We start from the raw sequence: 24,470 nt of genomic DNA on the forward strand, positions 1-24,470 counted from the left end.
TACTCGAGAAGTATGATAACCCAAAAATTGATATAATGATCTTCCGATCCCTCGAAAATCGGGGAATTCCCTTTTATTTTTTTTCAATTTTCAAATTCCCCAACATATCAATTCAAGGTTCAGTGTATGACACTATCATTTATCTATAACGGAAAATATAAGATTTGACAGATCACACGAATATACGAGGAATTATTCTTTTCTCTCTGTATATTATATGGGAATGAGAACACCTCACCTCATTACCATCATTCCCTTTAGCTTACATCTCTCAACTGTTTTACTTGAGAGTTAGATTTTTTTCTTTTTTAATTCCCGTGGACTATATCATCCCTAGTGATTTTTTTTTTCTTGCGTGAAACAACAATCATTTACCTCGTGTTAGTAAGAAATTGCTCGGTCCTTCGTTGAGAGCTCTCCCCTAACAGGCTGCACAATGGCCAGTCAACAAACAAACAAACAAACATATGAAAACTGTATCAACCAAAACATTCTGAAACATTTTTTAAACATCCGATGTTTCATTCCAATTTTGACCAAAATCAGAATTTTCTGCTAAAACATTCCCAGACGGTATAAAATTTTGAATCATGAGAAACCTATTGGTACATGTTCTGGACTGGCACCCTTATTTTCTCCCTAGAATAACAAAAAATTAAAGGTATTTCCATTTTCTTTTATCAAGTAAGAATTAAAGACTTTACCGTGTTAAGGAGCCGGATAGCTGCAGGACGAGTAAATTTCCTTGCAAAGAGGAAACATGGGGCCGGTTTTCCTTTGCTAGTGCACCATTCTCTCCGGTATTCAGTTTCGTAATACACATTATCTATTCCCTACACATTCAGAGAGTATTCTTTTATCTTATGATGTTTATCAGCTCATCGAGTCAGCCTCTCAAACCAAATATCATGACAAACAATTTCAATAATACAGTCTACACTTCCTCCCCTTTGAAAAAGTAGACCTCAACACTGCAAATGTATCTTCTACCAGCACAAAGGTTTATGTTTGAAAATTCCAGTACATTAGCTACGCTTTGGAGCTATGTAATGAGGACATGTGGAAATGAGTCATTGAACAACATGGATATATGAGATGTCTGACATGATGCCTATGACAAGCCCAAAACACAAACATGATATCACCTATAATTATCTCACTATTTTAAATTTAAATATTAAAAATGATTAGTAAAAGAACTTTTATATAGAAATCATATAACTCAAAGTAGATTTCTAATTCCGTATCATGGTTAAACTAATTAGTTGTATGGAAAATGGATTAATTCATCAACCCTCTTTTCAAAGTCATTTTTAGTAAAAATCATTAAAATAAAGAGTAAACACGATAGACTGTGTGTTGGTGTACCTATGTGTCCAGTATGACAGAAATTCTAATAGCTGTGCCCTTGGTACATACCTATATAAAGGTTTTGGAAAGTTATGAGAAACTTTGAGAACATGTACATTTTTTATGCATAAAATGGGATGAGAATCACAATCGACATGTAGTTACTCAAAGGATGGTTTGAAAGCCAATAGAAGAAGTATGCATACCTTTATCGACTGGATTAGCTCGGGAGTAGCATCTGAAAACTTGTAAGTCATAGGATGCCATCCACGCCGTTCACGATCTTTGGAGGCTGAAAGATCCCATGAAGTATGCGTCAAGGTTCTTCGAGTGATTTCCCCTTCAAGTCCTTTTTGCTGGATGGAAAATATAGAGAAGATTAGAAATATAAAAAAAAATGAAAGGGGTTTTGATATTTATATATGGTTGTATCTTATCCAATGAAACATGGCTGTAAATCATCCAAGCAGACAACAACAATTTAAGGCTCGAGAAGCAGAGGACTGACTTACGGCCAGCAAGGTCTGAACATAATGCTCATCCGGTATACAGTTGTGTTCCTTGGATGCATCTACGGGCTGCACAAAAAATGGATGAGGATATGGAGTTGTAATTGTACCTCGAAACCAATTTCAGCTCCATGATATTTGTGCGCTTAACATATGTAATATATTTGAAACCTGTAGTAATAGTTATTTTAACTTTCCTATTATAGCATTCATATGAAGTACTTTAATTCAAATGTAACGTTGTAATTACAAGATTATATTGGTTGAAGTAGGGGTGCACACTGGATTGGGTAAATCCGAGAACCGAACCAATCCGAAGCCTTTTGGATTGGATTGGTTCGGATTGAGCATGGCTTGGTTCGGGTGCGGATTGTAAAAAAAAAAAATCCGATTGATTTGATTCGGTCCCAGATTAGGGGTATAGTATAACCGAACCAATCCGAGAACCGAACTAATCCAAAGTATCTATTCCAATATATATATTTTGTACTAATTTTTATATGCTTTAACAATAGATTTCAAAAAAGAATGATTTTCTCCTAATGAATTTGAGCTTCCTTTCTATTTCATTTTATAAGTGTTTTGTATCACACTCATATTTGAATATGATTCTAATATTTATTTTCTTTCTCTTTTCATTAATTACAAATCTTTGAATTATAAGAATTTCTTTATCGATCACTCCCCCACTTGAAATATTCATGGAATTTTCATTTTTTTAAATAAATTCCAGTAATTTTTGGTGTATAGGTAGACCGATGTAAGATTGGACTAAGGGTTTGTTATTTTTGTGTTATGTGTGATGCTTTGTTTATGTTGAAATAATAAGTATGTTGATGTTTTGTTTAAGCATGCTATGTGTTATGTGTGATGCTTTGTTTAATATTTATTTTGCTTAGTTTTAAGTTTTAACTATTTTAATTTTAGTATTGAAAATAATAAGTATGAGAACCGAGATCCGATCCGAACCAATCCAAACCAAAGTTGGTTTGGATTGGTTCGGTTCCAAATTTGTAGAACCAATCATGCTTGGTTCGGTTCCAATTTTGTCAAAATCCGAACCAATCCGAACCATGTGCACCCCTAGGTTGAAGCAGTAAAGAATAATACTCACAAGAGGACGATCCCGCCAAAACTCAGGTAGTGATCTCCTCTGCATAATTGACAATAGAATGACATCAGATGGCTACAAATTGCACAGAATGGGATAAGGGTATCAGAACAATATCCATAACAAAACCCAAAAATTGGCTTTTCTGTCAACTGTTTATAATTGATATCCAGTTGCATTGTTGACTCAACAGTGGTGAAAATCTTGTGTCCTTTGCCTCAGAGTTAGAATTTAGCTGAACTTCTTGAAGTTCCCAATAAACTAAAAAGGAAAAAAGTCCATGTGTGTGCAGGGTGTAGCACTGACCAAGGTTTAAAATCCTGAATCTATGCAATGTCTCGGTCTGGAGATAAACCAAGACTATCTCGACCAAAACGTTTCAAGAGATTCTGAGACAAGTGGAAACATTCAATGTTTTGGGGTCGATGTTTTGTTCCAGTCTTGGCAGAAACCAAAATGTTCCACCAAACATTCTAAAACGGAATGAAACTTTGAATGCATTGTGTGTGATTCTTTGCTCAAATTCAGAAACCCAAAGAAGATGAGATACAAAGATAGCTGTTCAAGCTAGTTTCAGCTTGGATTGGGTAGGATCTGCTATTGGATTGCCAATCACACCCAATTTTCTCCGATTAAGTGTGAGATCTTGTTTCCTTTCTACTTGGGGATTGGGTTTTATTTATCTCTATATCATTACGAACTTGAAATGTCAGTATAATCAAATATGCTCAAATAAGCTATCATCACATTACATGATACTAAACCGCAGTCAGCTTGATCACAAAGCTCATCATAAAGCATGTAAATAAATTGCAATCTCTTGGATAAACAATATTCACCAACATATTTTTAAGTTAACTAACCTTGCAATGCTGCTGAAAGACAGGGAAAACCGTATCATCTTGCACTACAACCTCAGCATGCTTTCTGGTTAAAACAGCCCACTACCAGAAAAGGCAGCAAAAGGTAAGATTATAAACAAACTTTATGCCCCAGTAATATACGATAGACGAAAGTTTGAAGTGTTTCCAATTAGCTCAGGCAGCCTTCAAAACCACAAAATAATGAAGCTGTACCTGAGATCCTTTTCTCCAATTATGCACAGGAACAACAGGAGCCATTTTGGGATTGTAGCGACCCTCTTTTGTATCTGCAAAGCTGCTTCCAGCATTATATGACAAGATGCTATTAGAACCTGGTGACCATGTCATGGACATCCAAGGATTTCATATTTCACGAATACAATTTCAGTATTCTTACAAAAATAATTTACAGTATAGAAAAATTATACAGAGAAAAGAAAACAGAGACCACTAAGGAATGAACAAGGTCCCTAACTAGGTCTGCAGTATGCTTAGACACCCAAAAACCAACTATCCAGACCACTCTTAGGGCCGAGGAGCTCAACTGAAGCAACTCTGCTCCATGATGATAGTATTTGACCCTAATCTGACCAATGATATGGAAAAAACAGAAATAAAACTGCCTACAGCTCCTACTTACTTATAAGGTTATAATACAAACAGACAAGACAGAGGGGCTAACTGGCAAGGCAAGGCAAGGCCAGGAAGGAAAGAAGTCAATGTAACACTAAAACACGTTCTTATTCGATTCATTCACCAAAAAAATTAGCAAAGATAAACAGAATCAGATATATGGTCCTTCAGTTTAAACTAAATAAATACTATTATAAATGAGAATATTGTTAAAAGCAGCTAATAAACCCTAACAAATGACAGACCCTGAATCATGAAATTTTGACACCCTGTACACTTATATCATAACATTGTGTTTTTATCACACTTATTAGATAGCAAAAAAAAAAAAACTGAAGATTGGAGGACAAACAAACCTCAGATGACAGACCAACCAAATCAATACTGCATTACTCTGTCTTTTTGACTTCAGAGAACAGATGCTTACCAGCAGCCATTCCATTTCATGCATTTAGGTTCGGTAAACAGAACCTTTTCTGATTGGTTTTTATACAATTTTTATTTTCTTTATAGTTTCATCTGGTGGAATATGAATTCAACTTTGTTATTAAAAAATATTGCCCTCTCCATACAAGTATTTAAAAAAGATCGGAGCTGAAAATACACATGTTTGAACTGTTAAAGGGATGACATATTTAGCTAACTGATATATGTTGTGCAACGCACGCCAATTATGATGAATAATACGAAAAGAGAAAAACAAGAAAGAAATAAAAACACACAGATTTAACGTGGTTCGGCAGTGTGCCTACATCCACAAGAGCGAGGAGCTGAATTTTCACTATATGTCAAATTAGGGTTACAGATTTAACGTCGTTCCACTCCGTTCCATTCGGTACGTTATGCGTTCCGAGCAGAGTGAGGAATGCAACACTCCCCTCTCTCCACTCTGACATCTGCCTGCTTTCTCTATGTACGTGTTCCACTCAATATGAGCCACATACTACAACAATATACTACCTGACATTTTTATTTTCTTTTACATAATATTCTACTTGATGTTATTGTATCAAGTATTCTTTCATTGCGTGAGGTTCTAATGTTCTATTAAAAAATGTCATGTAACCAGCCTACAAATATGAGAAGTTTTTGCCCATCAAAAAACTAGTTATTATGTACAGAAAAAAACTGATGCAAGACAGATTAATAATCAACATATTTCATCCATGAAGAAAAAATGATCATCTCACCCACCTGTCTACAAAACTAGTTGATGTTGAAAATATATAATCATACGTGTAGCTGAAGTTGTATAGAGGTATGCAGCTGCAATGAGATTAAACAGAATGAATTTAGCTTTTTTAACTCATGAATCAGATTTTACTACCAAATGTCAACCACAATAATATCAAAGAAAATCAATACATCAAATGTCTCACTGACATGTCCAAAGAGGAGAGCAGGTAGTTTTGGGTATATTCATCACTAATTAATATCTTGAATCACATGAAGATATATTACTTAAACAAATTAGTTTCCACTTGGTTTGGCTATCTTTGTGATACAAAGGAATAGGTGTCCAAAACAGAATTCATTTAATGATGTTTAAATGTCAGCAATTAATTCAGTAGTGGATTTGTAAGTTCTAATCTTTTTATTTAATACCACGATATAGAACATTAAGTACTGCCAAAGAAATTCACAAAATAGAACAAGCAAGCTTAAACGCTTATATATGGGAATCCAGCAATCCTAGAAGAACATGATTTAAAAGTTCACTGTTCAATAGATTTTTTAAGTAGTTTTTAACTTCGTGCTGCTCCATTGCAATAAACGTTAGAAAATGATTTGCAATTTTTTTATGAAATATCTTCTATTTTTACTTCCAACTTTTCATATTAGGCTCCATAGTAACACCCAGAGTTATTTTTTCTGGAACATTTTTCAACAAAATGTTAACCAAATAGTTTTTTTTTGGGTAAAAAACGTTTCTGGATATATTTCTACATTACCACAGAACACTACACTTTTCAAAGAAAAATTTTTAAAGAAGTATTCCAACCATACAGGGCCTCAGTAGATAATTGCATCTCCTATTTCTGTTTTCATAACCTCATTTTGGTGATCTATTCACACAATAATGTAACCAATAGCGTATCACAGTTGAGACACAAAGATCAGAAGCTAAGCATATGGAGATTTTTAAGTTGGATGGTTGGCTTGCAAAATCTCAATGATGGAGAAACTTTGAATTCGTCACCAACTCTGATTATCATGTACATGCTCAAAAGTCAGTAGCTTACAATCACAAGCTAATGATTTTACCTGACTCAACAATTTATCAGCGATCGTACACACTACATAGTCTTAACTGCCTACGAAACCAGTGAAAGAGTTGTTTTACCACAAGACACAAACATATATTGGGTAGAAAAATATGTCAAATGCATATTCAAACAATTATGAACTTAGTTAATTACTGAGCAAGGGCTAACAAAATTTTAACACTCTTCTCTCCATTAATGAATATGCATCGCTTGATCAATACAATATGGCTTATGAAAAAAGAAGCCAGACAAATAGAGTAAAAAAAATCAAATAGAACAGAATGTGTATTGATACATGCATGATGTCAAACGATCTCTGCCTGCCCTTATTATGATTAAAGCTTACCTGTCTGATAAAAAGACAAATCTCTCATTATAAGAATCTTTAAGTGCATGTGTTAGCAAAATATGCTCCGCTTGAATCATACTTGCCTGTCCCCAATCTACCTGGAATTGAAATGCAAGTAAACTATAAATTATTGAGCCAATGTGAAAGCATGAATACGTTGTTATGATAAGATGTAAGGCCGGTTTAATTAAAATATATGTATATTTGCCTATGATATAGAGGTAAGATGCAATCTTATTTCTGCAGTTAAAAAATAAATTAATATAGATTTATGTCAACAATATCTAAAGCATGACATTGTAGTTGAAGGTGATTCTAATAAAGCCAGTTCACTTCCTCTTTTCATGGGGTAAAATCACCAATGTCTCGACTTAGTGAAGGCTGTACTTGAAAGTGAGTCCTCAAATGCCATGTAGTGGACTAACAAGAAGAATGTGCACGTGCAGAAGTTTCCATATCATTACGGGAATGTAGGATATCACAACATCTTGAATATTTCATTCTCAGAATAATTTAAAAGATGGTCCATATTATTAAAGCCAATTATTGTTAATATTCTCCTAATGGGACACAAGATTCTTCAAAAAATCTAATTTATATTATAGCCATTGTTTGGAAATGAGCACCATAACATCTGAGAAAACTTCCCAATTTCCTTCAGTATTGTAGAAATAGAGATGCCTCGGGTCATTGCAATAAAAACTAGTCTTGCCAGTGTCAGATCATTACAATAAATAATAGTCTTGTCAGTACTCAGTAATTACCTAATAAATACAAAAACATGAGGTCAATTCTAGTTACATGTAGACACCAAGAGAAGATATGGAAGAAACTGCATGTAGTTACTTAATAAATACTAGTCATGTTTCAAGTTCAAACATGTTACAGTGGAAGAACTGCACACCTGTATACTATCACTAAGCTGTCGGTCATAAAAATAGGCAGATTTTGTGGTTGCCTTGTTGAACAGAAACCCAGGCCTAGAATGAATAAAAATTGAAAATCTGTGTTCCTTCTCTTCCTGCAAAAAAATAAAATAAATAACATTGATTCTTTAATGTAAATATGAAAGAAATCCATATTCCATAAGAAACCTCTGTTTTGGAATTCAGGATAGTAATCAACCAAACCACTTTGTTTTCATCATCACTTAGAAAATTAATTGGGAATTAACTTGGAAAAAAAAAAATCTAAAGGGAACACAAGGCATCCAACTGGTACAGCATAAACTTTGTGAAAAAGAAAAAAATAATCTGTTAAACAGATTAACCCTGAAGGGAGAGCAAATTCATAATAAGCTCAAATACCACAAGATTTGTTTAAGACAATTACACACACACACACACACACACATAATTCTCGGTTGATTGTTCAAACATGGGTAGTGGGATTTGCTGTTTTATAACAAAAGGAAATCAATATCATATTTATACTTCACCCCTGAACTTCATACACTTTAAAAATAAAGCCATGGTACACACTTTCTTAATTTCTGAGATCAGACGAACAATAAGAAATAAAACTAAATTAGGAATGTTTGTGAGTGTTAAACCACTGACCTGGGCTCAAAACCTCATTTCACATTATTAAGCACTAACTGCGACTCCGTCAAAAAATACATAAAATTGGGATCAAACCCTATTTAGATATACCAGTAGAAGTGAAAATGAAAGTATAGATATGTTCCCAGAATAAAACATAAGTTAACCCTGAAAAGAAAAATAAGAAGTACAGGAGATACATTAACCCTCAAAGGCCTAGAAATCTAGGATAAATTGATGGATTTTCAACTCAGAATGATGGTCAGTAGTCATAGACTTGGGAAATGCTAAAGGCTAATGAGAGGAAACACGAGGGAGAGAAATGGTTCAAATAGTAAATTTTTACCATTTGAAGTGCCAGTTCACTTCAATTTGTTTCTGCATCAATATACAGTATATGGTAGACAAACTAAATGTGCTATTGTTAGCACAAAATATGGGTAAAGTAACTACTTTGAAAAGAGCAGAAAGTAACAACCCATTTTCAGAACTTGAATTTGAAAAATGAAAAAGTGGTAGGTTTTAACACTCTCAAGCAAGGTATTAAATTTTGATTTCAATATCTATTTTGTTCAGTCTGGAAATGGAAATATTTTGATCAGTGTGGAAATTAATTTAATTAATTTAATTTTTGGGAATGATGAAAATGTTGTGGAATGACAAAAATATTGAGAAAATTCTCATTGAAACTACAGTAAATGATCAAATATGCCTTAGAACTCACTCATTAAGTCATCAAAATACAATAAACAAATATATGAAGTGGAAATGAAGATCCACAACATTCTGTTACGCATGTGCCTAAGTATTTGAGAGTCCAACAATGAAAAACAATAGTACTTATATGGAAATAAGAATAATTATGTCACGTTAACTACATACATCTTAATATGTACAACATTTTCTGAAATGAAGAAACTATTAAGTATTGCATTCATGTGCCATTATATTATTATTTTTTAAATACGTATGAATAAATTACAAAAGTATCTAATTAATTAAAACATAGATGATTGTATGTGTGCTTATATGAATGTATTAATATGCCCAGACCATCTCCAACATTTGAGACGCCATTGGAGATGCTTTTAGAGTACATCAAAATAAGATGATGGAATACCAAACTAATCATGATTCATTTATATTAATGAAAGAATATTATGTGCAATTTTTATTAGTGAATGCTATTATTACTTGTGTAATTTATAAGTCCTTTCTACAAGAAATTTATAATTTTTATCAATATTTTTTGAATAATTTTTCAAAAAAAAATAAAAAACCATTTCAATCAAATTTCATTACTCATCGAAACATTTCACAAATTGAATAATGATTTATATCAAATTTATACATGCAAAATACAATGCCAGTTAAATTTCATGTGACACCTTGTGGAAATAAATGTTTCATAGAAATATGTCAAAATTTAATAATTTTCTTCCCAAGATCAGAGAAAAAGGAATGCCGACAGCTGGCCACATTATCGGATCAGGCAGTGAGACTCATGAGGTTGCCGATGACATTAGAATCCATGAACAGTAGAATGCATAAGACTTTAGCAAATGATCTGATAACTAACAATTAGAAAAAAATGTTCTAGAGTTAACGAGGTTGAAAAACAAACAAATATCAATTCTAAAATTTTCTAAATACACCTGAAGTTTCAGCCCTATAAATCATGATCAGTGTAAGCTTAGACATCAATTGAAACAATTTCACACAAATACTATTGAAATAACATTCGAGGAGAAGAAATTACCTTAAAAAATGCATCCCAAACGATATCCAAAGGAAGTCGATTTCTTGCTATAAAAAGAAACGCTATCTTAGGTCTTTGAACAAAAGGAGGAGGCAATGTCATAAACAAATTGATTCCACTGTACTGTGTCTGCATCAATATTAAACTTCCAAAACAAAAGCTCAACAAAATCACCACAAAAAGCTTTCTCTTCCATCTACAGTTAGATTTCTGTTGAGTGCTCCTCCGCTTCATTACTTCACAGTTCAGTTAAAATGCTCGATCATCTCCAACAACACTTTCGAACCGAAATTCTACTACAGCTCGAATGTGCAATCTTCACTTTAGTTGATTTTCTTCCCAGAACCACTAAAATTTCAGCAAAAACATGAAATTTGATGAAAATGAAAGTTGCATTTCATGTTAAAGACTTCAATTTCAAGCAAAGTTCACACTGAAGGCTTTAAGCTAAGGATCTCATCGTCTTTGCTAAAGACATTGAATCGACGAACTTCACACAAATTTTCTCGCTCCGAACCGCCGATTTTCAGAGGAAAAATAACTCTAGATCTTCGATTTGTGGTTGCAGATGAAACTAGAAATCTAAAAACGTATAAATTAGCTTAATTTGGGAACGAAGAGCTAGAAATCCGTGATTTTTCACGGATTTACCAGCTGAAATCACATGAACAGCTTCAAAACAGAGTCGATTGAAGGAGGAGATCATAAGAAGCTTATGAAACAATCTGATTTGCAGAAATTTCGAGAGTCGCGTGGACTTCGAAGAGACTGCTGATGTATCTACGACGAACTTAATTCTTTATATACATGCGTGCTGCACGGGATCAAACCTTATTTATAACTAATAATTGGTCCAATGGAACTAACTAACCCTACCTTATTGAAAAATAACGAAATTACCCGTTTCTTGTCCTTTTTACGAGTTGCAAGTCATTCATAGACGGACACTTTGTCACGATCCGTTGGTCGTTGAATCTCACTGATTCTACCACAAACCTACACGTAGCACAATCCTACGGCCCCAAAAAGTTAAGTTCTTTTTTTTATCAAACTGATGATCCCTGACTTCGGTCTTCTCTTATTGACTAATCCAAAATTATCTAAATGCCCTTCCTTGCTTGATTTATTGTCATAAATTCAGCCATCTTCAAGTTTTGGGTAAAATCCTTATATTCAACCTTTGGTAAGAAAAGGTAGCCAAGTCACCAAAATTAAATGTTGGAAGTAACATGTGGTTGTCGGAAGGTTGCTTGATGAGAGAAAAATGCTCACAAAGTGTCTAATTGAAGCAAATAAAAAAGTGTGATTACGTTTCTTCTTGATTAAAATAAAGAAAGAATCAACCTAACATAAATACTACCTGCAACGGTGGTTATAAACTCATGATCATGGTTTGGGGGGTTCGGCTTCCAAGCACTCATTGATTGGGATCGGCCTGATTCGATCATGACTTGATCTGACTCAGTATAACTTGAGTTTGACTTGGACCAGACTCAACTTTTGACTTAGGGTTTGTATGAATTGTGAGAAAAAATTGGTTGGAAAATTATTTTCCTTAAAAATTTGTTATTTTCAAGTGCAAACATGTACATTTTCGCAATCACAAGAAAAATGATTTTCTCACTCTCACAATTTCCCCATCCACAAAACTGAAAATCAGATCTATTTCAGATATTTTTTCAATGTGCAACATATTAAATGATGACAAACATTTTTTGAAAAATAATTTTCTTGTTTTTATAGAAATCCAAGATATAAGTGTGCATCTTAGGGTGCTGTAAGTTAAAAGCTGATGTGGAAATAGAGGCTCTCTTGTGGTATGTGGTTGTATCATCCCTTGGACAGTTTGGTTTAGGTGGAAAACTTTTTATGAAAGCAAAGCATCTTATCTTATTAGGTAAAACAATGTTATATTTTGAAATAGATTTATCGATATCCAATCATTGTTTCACAGTTAGATGTCTAGCAACAAAATGGGTCCAATATGCATGCGCCATGATCTAACAACATGAATTACTTGTCTGTAATTTTACATGGACACGTGGTTAGTTTGTGTTTCATCAAGTATCAAAATATGATGTATCCCATCTTTATTAAATTTTACTCTTTTTATATATATTGTGAAACAAATTTCAATGGCAAAAGATTGGTCGGATGATAGAGGTCCTATGAAAATCATATCCGATAATAATCTGATGGAAAGGTTTTTCTGATCAATTATGGAACTAGATTTTTAATTGATCAGGTCTAGATCGGATCGTGGTTGATTTAGTACTAATCCAATAAGAATCAGATCCAATCTGGGATTGATCTGATAAGAATCGAATCGGACCCTTATCGAATTAATGGGTGAGAATCGGGACAAACCCGATTTTATATATAAAATCTAAATAAACTTTATACATCTCAACATATATATAATATAATTTATATACTTTCTAACATATTATCGAATCGGGTCCTTATTGGAATTGGGACATAATTGATCCAGATCTTATCCAATAAGATATCAGATCGGATCCTTCACGGAATCCATAACATCGATCTAGATTTGAAGTTATCAGAGAAGATAGAATTTCGAGTCTGATAGATTGGTACCGATGCGAACTGGATCCATTGACAACCCTAGTATAGGTATCTTGAATATTAGGTAGATGATCAAAAATCCAAAACTTGTAATATAATTAAGAAAATATCCAAAACCCTTTGCATTTTGGGATTTCAAATTGGTGTTCTTGAATACAATCCAATTAAACTGGGATCCATTTTAGACCTATATGTACGGCCGGGTCAATGTGAACCCAATCGGATCCCACTCCTCAATTTTCACTCAAATATAGAAATAATTATTTCAAGTAGTTAGTCTAAGATCAATTATTTCCCACTAATTAAAGATAAATTAATTTAGTACATCATAGAAGCATTTATTCCATTTGTACGACCACTAATAGGTCTTTTTGATCAATTTGACCTTTATTCTTTAGTCTCCTTCTAGAAGGCAAAATACAATAAGTTGGATGAGAATCTACACAATATGTTTGGTTGCTCATCTATGATCAAATTTGAGCCGTGGATCATTTTGTGGCCAGCCATTAAGTGGGCCATATCAGAAATTAATACTACGAAGAGGATTTTTAAGTGAAGGCAGAATGTATTGTATACTTTCTCATTTAGTTCACTCAGTTGCACTTACGAAAAAAGGAACCACTTGTACTAATATTAAGGGAAACATAATCTAAATTCAAATTCTCTTGTCTGCCTCATTTAATTAAAAATTAATTTTTGGATGAAATTAAAGTGTCCTTTGGCCTTGCAAACCTTTATTCTAAGAATTTGGGCACAAACCCAACTTTTTTAAGTATCAAATTCATTTGACGAATTAAGCCGAACTTAATTTTATAACTCGTCTCAAAGATGACTCCATCGAGCTCTATGGGACTAACTCGTCATGTCAAGTCACAAAATGTCGAGTCCATTCATCAACTCAGTCCGAGTCAGTTTCAAAGTGTACCCAATCATGTAAAAAACGTGAGAAAATTATGCAGTTAATATTTTAGGGAAATTACTTAAACAGTTATGCATTTTCCCAAATTGGAGTCGGTCACAAAAATGATTATAAACCCAATTTTATAATTTTATTTTTCTACAAAAACTATTGTTTGGTGCACCATCAAAAGTAGAAAGTAGTTTTCGGGAGAAAGAAACTTTTAAAAGTACAAAATAGATGACATGCCCCTTGACCGCTTTTAAGGGTGATTTAGAGATACTTTTCACGTATTAGTGAATATTTAAGAAATCCTTATATTTTAAAACTGATGACATGCCCCTTGACCTTCCTCTTCTCCATAGACTAATATAAAATAACTTAAATACCCTCTTTTCCAATTTTTAGCTACAAATCTTGATTTTTCTATAAAAAATCTGTCAATTTCTATGGTAAATTATTTTTATTCTATGCAATCTAGCCTTCTTCCTCTAGAGAACTGTGGGGGAAATTCTTAAGCACAGACACGTGACTCAAATAAAGGTCAGAATTAATGATTTTAAGCTCGGACAAACTGCGACTTTTGCTCGATTTATTAATCTCGACGGATGCACGGATATCTAGCTCAGAACTAAGCCATCGACTAATGAAGTAGTCCGGGCAACTGCAGTGTAGGTCGGGAAGACGGATCTGACAGATGTGCCAATGATGGACAGTCCTAACAACCCACATCATGTCAGATTAACTCTATTTTTTTTAGAAGTGGCAGGACAGTTGCAACAACTCCTGTAGCTGACATGTCAGGGAGTGAGCTAACTGCCCTAAGTCACCTCAAAGGATGGCACAGAAAACGATTAAGTTTAACGCCTATAAAAGGAGGAAGACTATGAGTAAAAAAGGTTCGATATCTTCTTCTCTCAAAAACACTAAATTACACTGATCAGTTTTGTCTAATTTGATCGTCGAAGTGGGCTGATTTGCAGGTCTGTCCGAGCTAGGAGAGAAGAAAAGTGTAGAGCCAATTCTTACATCTATAAGAACCTTGAAGATGACAAAAAAAAATTTCAAGGTTCGTCTAGCTAATGATGGAGGGTGTTTAGGTCATTTTACTAGTGTATTAGAGAAGACCAAGATCAAGTGGTGTATGTTAAATATTCACCAAAATATGAAGGGGTATGAATGAAATCACCCAAATTTAAAATCTTTTTTCTCCACTTATTTAAGCTTGAGATGTGACAAGGACACTCGTTCGTTCTTCTCTTTGTAACGAAGTTGAAGATGGAGAAGCTGAAGTTGTTGCTCTCAACTCTCTGCATCTTTTGCGCACTAGTCTTCTGCAATGGAATTGAATCACCACAATTCACAGTTCTTCACTCTGAATCTGATTTCGAGATTAGACTCTACAAGGAATCTTCATGGATGATAGCTCCTGTTCGAGAAAATTCGTTCGAAAAGGCCACAAAACAAGGATTTCACCGGTATTTTTTTTTTTTTACATGTTAAGCGATTTTTTCTTTAATGGGCTTTTTTTTTTTTTTTTGTGGGAATTTAATGAAGAACTTTGGTTTAATTCTCTCTTTAAACTGGAAATGATATAAATTTGCTCTGATTATTGGCTTAGTACGATAAGAAGTAGTTTCGATTCTCTTTGAGAATGTGTAGTTTGTTTTTTTTGGAAAATTATTTAAAGGACCCTGACGGAGGGATTTTTTTCTAGTTAATCCCTAATTTTTAAGGCTTCGCTTAATAGTTCATTTAGTAAAACTTTTATTTCTAATAAGTCCCTGAGCCTCACTCCACACATCTCTTACGTTTGAAATGTCAAAACTGCCCTTATCATTCGAACTCACCAATTTCGTATTTGGATTTCCGGCATCCTAGTCAAGTTTTAGAGACTCCATTCCGATGGAAAGGATATGAGAGGAAGAAGAAGTCATTTTCAAAGGTTTTCAAGCATTTTGAAGATGTATGTAAAGAGTTATTATTTTTTGTTCTTTCAATTTTTTAATTTCCTTTTTAGATGAAAATCGATCAAGGATGATTTTTTTTGTTTGAAATCATCTACACAAGTTGTTATATCAAAGATTTAGTCCATCTTTCCATGTAGTTTAGTCGGAAAATTAGAAAAATCAAAACGGGTGGATTTTACCAGCGTCAACGTCACCATTTTTTATTATTAGGTTCAACATTTTTTTTTTAAATTGTCGAACTCAATAATAAAAATTGGTGAGCTCGACATTATAATATTATTTTTTTATTTTGAATCTTGGTTTCATTCTTCATTTTTTATTTTAAATCGTCGAAATAGATTTAAAAATATGTAAATACTTAAAATTAGAAGTATATCATTTTCATTTGTCACAATAAAAATCGTCGGAAATGATTGGAATCACGGTTGGAAAACCTAAGTATGTGAAAAAGATGAAAAAAATGGTAGTTTAGGTATTTCAAAAATATTATAACCTGAGCTGTGGTTGAGGGACCATTAAGAAAAGAAAGTTTTACTAAATGGACTATCAAGCAATCACCCAAAATTCACGGACTAATTAAAAAGAAATCCCTCCACCAGGGTCCTTCAAGTAATTTTTCATTTTTTCATATAATTGAAGAATAAATTTAATTTATTTTGAATTCTCATGAAATTCAATAATGGAGTTCAAATGTGTGGAGCTCTTGTTGGGTTTGGAGGATTAAAAAAAGAGATTTTTCAGAGTATATTTCTTTTTATTGGAATTTTAGCATGATAATATAGTTTGAACTTAATTATTAAAGATTTCATGTTTATTTAGAATTTTTTTTTTCTGGAATTGGAAATATGGAGCCTTTAATTTGTTAGGTTTGAAGAATAAATTAAATATTGGCTCAGTTTAATCACAGATTATCTGTGCAGCTTGTTTGGATCGGAGGAATGGCCGAATGGCATCTGTGAAATTGGAAATTTATGCATTTCTTGTGATTGAGGAACTAATAGTGCTAGTTGGTTTTGAGTTTTTTAGGATTTGAATGCCCAATTAAAACATATATTTTTTTTTAACTTGGATTCTTTGAAAGTCCAATTATTACCCTTTATTTTTGTTGTGGAAACACTCCTAATGACAGATTAAGATTGATAAATTACGAAGATTAAAATGGAGGAAACAAAGAATACAAGAGATTTATGTGGTTCGGCAAAATTGCCTACGTCCATAAGAGCAATGATAATTCTTTATTGATGAAAATTGAAAAAAATACAATACTTTTTAGAGTTTCTAAACTTGGAATATATATGACATCCTAAGATAAAACATGCATTTTTTAATTACAAAAATGCTCCCAGAAGTTGTACGGACGCCTCTAATTGAGCCTACCGACCCCCACACCCCCATCTAAAAGATACACCAAAAAAACTCAAGTTAGGGCCATAAACCAACAGTTTTGACTAGGATTTGAAAATTTCTAGCTTGTACTACCCATTTATAAATTTATGCTTATTCATTTATGCTCTTCTTACTAGTTTTTTTTTTAAAGATACAAGATGTATTTGTGATAATTAGCGATGGTCGGGATGACCATCACTTTGAAGGAAGTACACTAAATTAGCCCTCTGACTCACAATCTGAATCCCATCTGAGTAGTAAGTCTTTGAAGAACCCTTAAACTCCTCAAACAACTTATATCAAAGGTATGATGGTGCTATAGTTTAATACAAAAGATAAAAAAAAAGGATTATATTTACGATTGATGTTGGGAAGTTATGATAGGTTGGGTAGGTGTCTTAGTGTGAAAAAATTGAAATAGCAAAGAGACAAAATCGCACAAAACACAAGGATTTATGTGGTTTGGCTTTGTGCTTACATCCACAAAACAGACTAAGAGCAATCACTATTTTCTCATACGTTTTACAGCCCTAGAAATCTCTATTTATAGAACCGGGAGTTACTAAAACATATAAGTCTCCCTCAAATAAGAACCCCCCACCACCAAAAAGAAAAAAAATAGAAAACCCTTAAGAAAATATTACATGATTGCCCTTTTCGTACCCCTTGCAGCTTTGTGTAGAGCAACAAAATACAAGACATTTACACAACACTTAGAACATGTATTGGATGTTATGTTTTTTGAGCATCAAGCGGGGAAAATGGTATCTTTACTCTTTAACATCTCAATCTTTCTTAATAGATGTTTTATCACCATCATTAGGTTGATCCATTGACCACACCCACACCCACACCCAACCCCCCACGCGCATGCACATACACATGTAATATTCTTGTTAACGATCTTATCTGTTGGTCCAAAGTAAGGTTCTACTTAGAATATGTTGTATACAACATAATCTTTAGGGAAATTTCTTTCATCGAGACATTGCTAAGTAAGATTTCCTATGAATTTGTTTGAGTTATGATGGGGATCATATGGAACGGCAGTTTTTGTTCAAATACTTGCTTTGACGGATTGTGCTACAACACCTTTGAGGTGGCCATGGTTGCTGCTCTGAGTTGTATGCCCATGGCGAATTAACCATCCCAGTGATGTTTATTTGTAATTTTTAATCTCTTTGAAATCATAAAAGTTTTGCTACAATTCTTAAAACCTGATATATATATATATATTATATATATATATATATATATATATATATATATTATATATATATATATGTATATAGATTCTCAGATTGTCCTTATTGATACTTACCAAGTATATTGCTCCCCTCAGGTTGTACCAATACATACATGGTGCTAATGTTAATTCTTCTGAAATTACAAAGACTTCTCCTATCTTAACAAGCATCAACCCCGAGACACATAAATCAGAATTTTACGTGAGGCTCTATGTGTCCACAAAATTCCAGGGAAACCCTCCCCGTCCCCTTCCCGAGTTGAATTTGCAGTTGGGCAAGTGGAATCGTCATTGTGTAGCAGTTAGGAAGTTTTCTGGGTTTGCCGAGGATAACACTATCAACAATCAAGTAGAAGGTCTAGTAACCAGTTTAGGTAGATTGCACACAGGAAACTCAACAACCGTAGCCTACTCGATTGCTCAGTACAATGCGTCATTTCACCTTGACGGACGCGTAAATGAAGTATGGATGAATATTTCTGGGCTCACAAAGGAGGGATGTTAGCCCTATTAAGGGTATATATTAACATTGTCCATTGTATAATAAATGTTTGAATCAAGTAAAATAAAAAAAAATGTCCTATTTAAGTTTCTGGGGTCGTTTTGCAATCTTGTTATTCATCTTTAAGCAGTGTTTGATGTGTGTTGTTTAAGGGTTATTACCTCGAAATTTCTTGTACAAATTTTGGTTAGGGTTTACTAAAAAATATTCAAAGTCAAACTCGAGACCATTTACACCTACTAATGACTCATAGTTTTGAACATCATGTGCACATATGTTGGTACACTTGGCATTACAGATGTAACATAAAAGATATGAATTTCTTTAAACTTATTTTTTATATCTTTTATTGTTCTTCTAGTATATTTTACAAATGTAGTATTTTTGTGGCCTTGAAATAATGAGTGACATTGTAAAAGCCATCCCTTATATTGATTGTATGTTAATCCCCTGCTTTATCTGTTGGAGCCAAAGATCTCTCTCATCCAAGACCAAATTCTTGAGAATTTCTCCATCTGTAACTTCACACTTGCACTAGCTCTAGCCTGGGCTTGGGCTGGGGTCTCTTCTTCAACTGTCACTCTTACTGCAATCAAACCAACATTAATATTAACATGTCAGTAACATGAAAACTAGCCAAAAATCTTGAGAATCTGAGCTCACTTGATGATTATAACAAACTTTAACTAAACGGTATAGCTTTAAACATTGTATAAGTTAATTGGGGGTGGGATTTATAGAGAAATCGATCCAAGAACAATAAATAAAGATGCAATCACACACAAAATACAGAGATTTTTTACGATTGAGGTACGTCCATGGATCGCACCGATTCCACTATGAAGAGAAAATTCACAGTTACAAATTACACCCTTTTACGGAATATGTGTACTCTCAAGAAAACCTAACTAGGATTTTACATATTATCAGTAAAATTACGAAAATACCCTTGAAAATTTTTCTTATTGACTGATGGGATGCGTGACTTGATTAGCAGTACTTCCTTATTGACCAGTACCATCAGACTCCGCAAAGAACAACAGGATCCACCATATCCTATCTATCTGGGGTTGGCTGAATGAATATTGTTTCTCCATTAAATTCTATCTAAAGTCGTGTTTTTTGTTTATTGAAGTGTTTAATACTCACATTTAATTGATAATTAGAGAGGGTAGTTACCTTTTTTGTCCTTGTTACGATGATCTTGCTGGTTTAGTTGCTTGTTGAAGAACTTGGCTGCCATGAAAACATTTGAGGGTCTTTCCCACCCTCCTCCAAACACACCGTAAGCTTCTTTTGGTTTAGGGCGTACAAGGAATTCAAGTACCGGCAACTCTTCCTTATCCACCCAATGAATGCAGTTCACGGGACAAGAATCGACTGATACCTACCAAACAGTCACCCCTCCCATTATTTTCTTACGTGTTGGTAATGAGTAAATTTAACAGTAGGATCATGGCTTGCAATTGGAAGGCTAAGATCTTTGAGTTTGCTCTTTTTACCTCTAGATTTCTGTCATCATCACCGTATTGAACTTTGACTCGTGCACATCCAAGAGCTTCATCCATCATGAATGTGTTCTTGGCATGGTGCACACATTCTCTGCAGCCTGCAATCAATTTCAGAGTTGTTACTAGAAATTGTTGTTTTCTATGTATATTGCTTGTGTGCAGTTTTTCGGCAATAACTCCTATGTAGCAAGTTGTCCGTTTGCTTGGATCCTCCATTGATGGGCCTCATGTTGGATGGTTTAAGGTCGAAAGTAGTCCTAAGAGGTCAAGGTTATAAGTCGAAGTGGTTTGAATAAAATGCCAAAATGTCCCACACAAAAAAAAATCTAGAATGAACTAGAAAAAGGTTTGAGTCGAACAATCCATCTAGATAAATGAGTGGTAAAATTAAGAAAGATAAAATTAAAATAAGTGCATTCTTGAAAACGAAGACTTACTACAATTAGAGCCCGTTTGGATACACATAATTTTTTTATTTTTGTTTTCTTATAAACTTATAAAAGTTAAAAAGCTTGTTTGGATTCATTTTAAAAAACTACTAGGAAAAAAATAATTTTAAGAGAATAACTTTTAAATAGCAGAAAGTAGTTTTAAAAGTAGTTTGCCCTCATATTGAAATATTGCACCTCTCTCCTTCGAACTTGACAAGGATCGAGTTTGTGGTAAGGATTGGAGAAAGAACACTCGGGATTGAAAGCCCGCCAAGTTGAATCGACAAAAGCTATAGTTTTTCACATAATTGAATAGAGGAACAAGATTCGTTCAACGAACACCAAATTTTGGGGATAAGATCTCCATATGTCACGAAAAATTGGGAATCTTGATATGATGGACAAAAGAATGACCTATGCATGCGGTTTCATCAACAAAAAGAGCTTGGGATCTGAAGGGTCCCTTCCATGAACTGTAACCTAAGCCAGAGAAATCCTTCCCAAACTCTCCTCTCATTTTGCCAATAGAAGCATCATATTGTCTTCTTAGCTCCTCTTTCATCAACACTCCATAGGCTTCATTCAGCTTTAAAGTATACTCATGACCCTGAAACAAGGATATCAAAGCAAGCCAAAAATTTGAAAAAAAAAAAAAACCCCATTAAAATGAGACAAACTCCTTTTTGCTCGCGTGGGGTTGACCGAAGAAAACCCCTTAAAATGAATATTAAAATGACGTGAATTGAGATAGTAAGAAAAAACACAAAGATATACTACAGAAGCAAATATATAACAAGACAGATAAAAACATTCAAAAACTGACCTTTTGGCCTGCAATATCTGGGTGATATTTCTTCTGTAATTTTCTGTAAGCTTCTTTGATTGTTTGTGGATTTGAATCAACAGAAACTCCAAGCAATTCATAGTAATCCTCTGTTCTCACACTTTCACCTGTTCTTTTAGAACACCTGATCACTGTAGATATTGGTCTCCTTTTAAATAGAACATGAGAAAAAGAGCTGTTAATGCGACCATTTAATGAATTGTAGCTCACTTGGTATGAATTTATTGAGTTTCTTTAGCACCCATTAGCAGAAACACAAACAGAAATCAATTTACCTTGAAATTGAGTTAAGCTTCATTAATCTATTAGTGAGATTTATTGAATTTCAAGCTTAAAACTACAAGAACTTTATAAAAAATTGATCACCCATGGAGTTCACTTGGTATGAATTTATTGAGTTTCTTTTTCAACCATTAGCATAAACGCAAAAAGAAATCAATTTAGCTTGAAATTGAGTTAAAGTTATTGAATTTGAAGCTTTAAACTACAAGAACTTCAACAACAAAAATAAAAAAATTAGCACCCATTAACATAAATTTAAGCTAGAGATGTTTATTACCTTGAAATGGGCTTGTTTGGATGGAAATATTGATGAGCTTGGCTAGATTTTGGTATTGAAAATGGTTGAATTGAACTTGTAGAGATTGACATTCTTCTTAATTATATATATATTTTTTCTTTTTTTCTTTTTTGTTGTTTGAAAATGGTGAAGAAACGATCATTCAAACTTCCTTGCAAATTAGAGAAAGATCACATTTTTTTTTGGTACTGGTGGGACAAGTTATCAATTATTCAAGCATCTCACACCTATGAAATGCGCATCTCGAGGTATCTTGAAGGCTGTTGTAGTGGCCAAGGGAGATATTTGTTTGAATTATTCCACCTGAAGCAAGTGAGAGCTTTTGCTGATCTTGATGTTTTTGTCTTGGGGGTTAGATATTTAGAATCTAATATGGGTAGACATTTTTAATATAGACAGGTGGATTAAGTTCATTCTAACCTCTTTAATGTGCCTACGTTTGTAAAATATAAGGCCTGGTTATATCACCCTTTGGAGATATTTCAGTGAGACTACAAGATTTTAATTAGAGAAAATGTTTTCGATGAGGGCTTCAGCCGATATTTTAAAATTTTGGCTGAGTTAATTTTGATTTTCTTTCCATATAAATAAAATTTTAAATAATGTTGAAGTGACCTCACATCACACACCCTAACGTGAAAGTCTATGCGAACCATTATGTTTTTCTTGAGATATGAGAAAAAAGCATCTATGGTTTCTATCCACTTTCACGTCAAAAAATGCAATATGAGGTCCAATCTTGAGGTCACTCCAGCACGACTCATAAAATTATTTTGTTTAATTTAAATATTCATTTTTAATGATATATTTTGTGATCGAGCATCTATTAATTCAATTTTGTAAAGAGTCATCATAATTTGACGTTCCCCTCTGACGTATGCCCTATCACAAAATCGTAGATCTTGTCTCGGGATACACAAGAAAAAGATATAAGGTTTTACGTATCCCAAGGCACGTCATCTACGGTTTTGTGATGGGGACTTATATAAATAGCATGACCGTGTGAACATTATAAAAGTTGACCCGAATGACTAACAAATTGACTCAACTCAAAAAACTCACAAGGTGAATCAAATATAAATACATCAATTTTATAAATATTCAAAAATAATTTTATAATTTTAAAATAAATAAAAATATTTATCTTTTATATTTCACAAAAAATATTAATATATAACCAAATAACTTTATTAAGTTTCTAACCTGACCGGTGCATTCTTGAGCTATCTCGGCCAAGCATGGTTTTAAATCTTGTCCGAGACTGAGTCAACTTGTATGATTTGTCTCGATATCGTCTATCATTGAGATGGATAAATAAGTCATCTCAAACCTGATGTGTTTCTCAAAAGTCAGTTCATCGTCTCATTCTTGAACAAGACGTCTTGAATAAATCAGATGATTCGGTCTCGTTCATGAATGAGACTAGATGTCAAAATGATTTTTAAAACCATGGGGCTAAGTCATCTCAAAATCAAATTGACTTGAGTCAACTCAATTAATTCTAAAACTATGTACTAGTATCTTAAATAAGATAATACAAAATTTCGAACCACAGAATTTCTCAATTCTAACACAAGTTATTTATTCAATGTAATGGAATGATTTTGTTATATTCAATATCAGTCCAACCCATTTTTCATGAATAAAATGTGACCAATTTAAATGTTTTATTCAGGTGTTAGCTGAAATCGAATAATTATGTTGAAACATTCCGAATCAAAATTAAACTTAGAACGAAGATCAAGACTCAAGAATAGGGAGGGCTAGGTCAATGGCGGGCACAATGAACCCTAACGTAGCCCTACCACATATCAAGTCTTAGTTGGTTATGCCTAGGCCTAGCCCTAATGAATTCAGGAGAGGCTTGGGCTCATTTGAAGTTCTATAAAATAAAATAAAAATTAATTTGATCATTTTTTATGGTAAACTTGTTATCCATAATATTCTTATGGGTATAGGATGACCAACCAACAATATAGTCAATGTGTTTGAAAAATAAGGGTTAGAAATTTCAAAATAAATTAATTTTTGGTGAAGATAATCTCTATGTTGAGATCATTCTACCAAAATTCAGTTCATTCTGAAATTTCTAACCCCATCAAAAGTGGTTTAGAAAAAAAAAATTGGATAGAAT

At 33.4% G+C, this 24,470-nt stretch overlaps 3 protein-coding genes across 4 annotated transcripts; 1 reads left to right on the plus strand and 2 right to left on the minus strand.

Moving 5' to 3' along the window:
- Positions 1-58: 58 nt before the first annotated feature.
- On the minus strand, positions 59-11,172 carry LOC147401034 (Core-2/I-branching beta-1,6-N-acetylglucosaminyltransferase family protein). 2 transcript variants are annotated; one of them, XM_086442129.1, is made up of 11 exons: positions 10,383-11,172; positions 7,987-8,103; positions 7,080-7,180; positions 5,661-5,732; positions 4,047-4,128; positions 3,834-3,914; positions 2,974-3,012; positions 1,863-1,928; positions 1,557-1,706; positions 705-833; positions 59-429 (listed from the first exon to the last, which is right to left on the minus strand). In XM_086442129.1, the coding sequence occupies exons 1-11, from the start codon at positions 10,614-10,616 to the stop codon at positions 382-384; spliced, it is 1,119 nt and encodes a 372-aa protein (XP_086298255.1). In that variant the 5' UTR covers positions 10,617-11,172; the 3' UTR covers positions 59-381. The 2 variants fall into 2 exon arrangements, with proteins under 2 accessions (XP_086298255.1, XP_086298256.1); XM_086442130.1 differs by having other exon boundaries at positions 7,080-7,202; positions 10,383-10,542.
- Positions 11,173-15,111: 3,939 nt separating this feature from the next.
- Positions 15,112-19,154, plus strand: LOC147401035 (uncharacterized). Its single transcript, XM_086442149.1, has 2 exons — positions 15,112-15,344; positions 18,565-19,154. The coding sequence occupies exons 1-2, from the start codon at positions 15,145-15,147 to the stop codon at positions 18,971-18,973; spliced, it is 609 nt and encodes a 202-aa protein (XP_086298275.1). The 5' UTR covers positions 15,112-15,144; the 3' UTR covers positions 18,974-19,154.
- Positions 19,155-19,289: 135 nt separating this feature from the next.
- LOC147401036 (chaperone protein dnaJ C76, chloroplastic-like) lies at positions 19,290-22,503 on the minus strand. The gene is made up of 6 exons (XM_086442148.1): positions 22,316-22,503; positions 21,736-21,904; positions 21,327-21,519; positions 20,473-20,579; positions 20,150-20,357; positions 19,290-19,556 (listed from the first exon to the last, which is right to left on the minus strand). The coding sequence occupies exons 1-6, from the start codon at positions 22,405-22,407 to the stop codon at positions 19,426-19,428; spliced, it is 900 nt and encodes a 299-aa protein (XP_086298274.1). The 5' UTR covers positions 22,408-22,503; the 3' UTR covers positions 19,290-19,425.
- Positions 22,504-24,470: the final 1,967 nt, after the last annotated feature.

The sequence above is a fragment of the Akebia trifoliata genome, chromosome 5 (assembly GCF_017979445.1).
Source record: "Akebia trifoliata isolate Shusen 1 chromosome 5, ASM1797944v1, whole genome shotgun sequence".
NCBI classification, from domain to species: Eukaryota; Viridiplantae; Streptophyta; class Magnoliopsida; order Ranunculales; family Lardizabalaceae; genus Akebia; species Akebia trifoliata.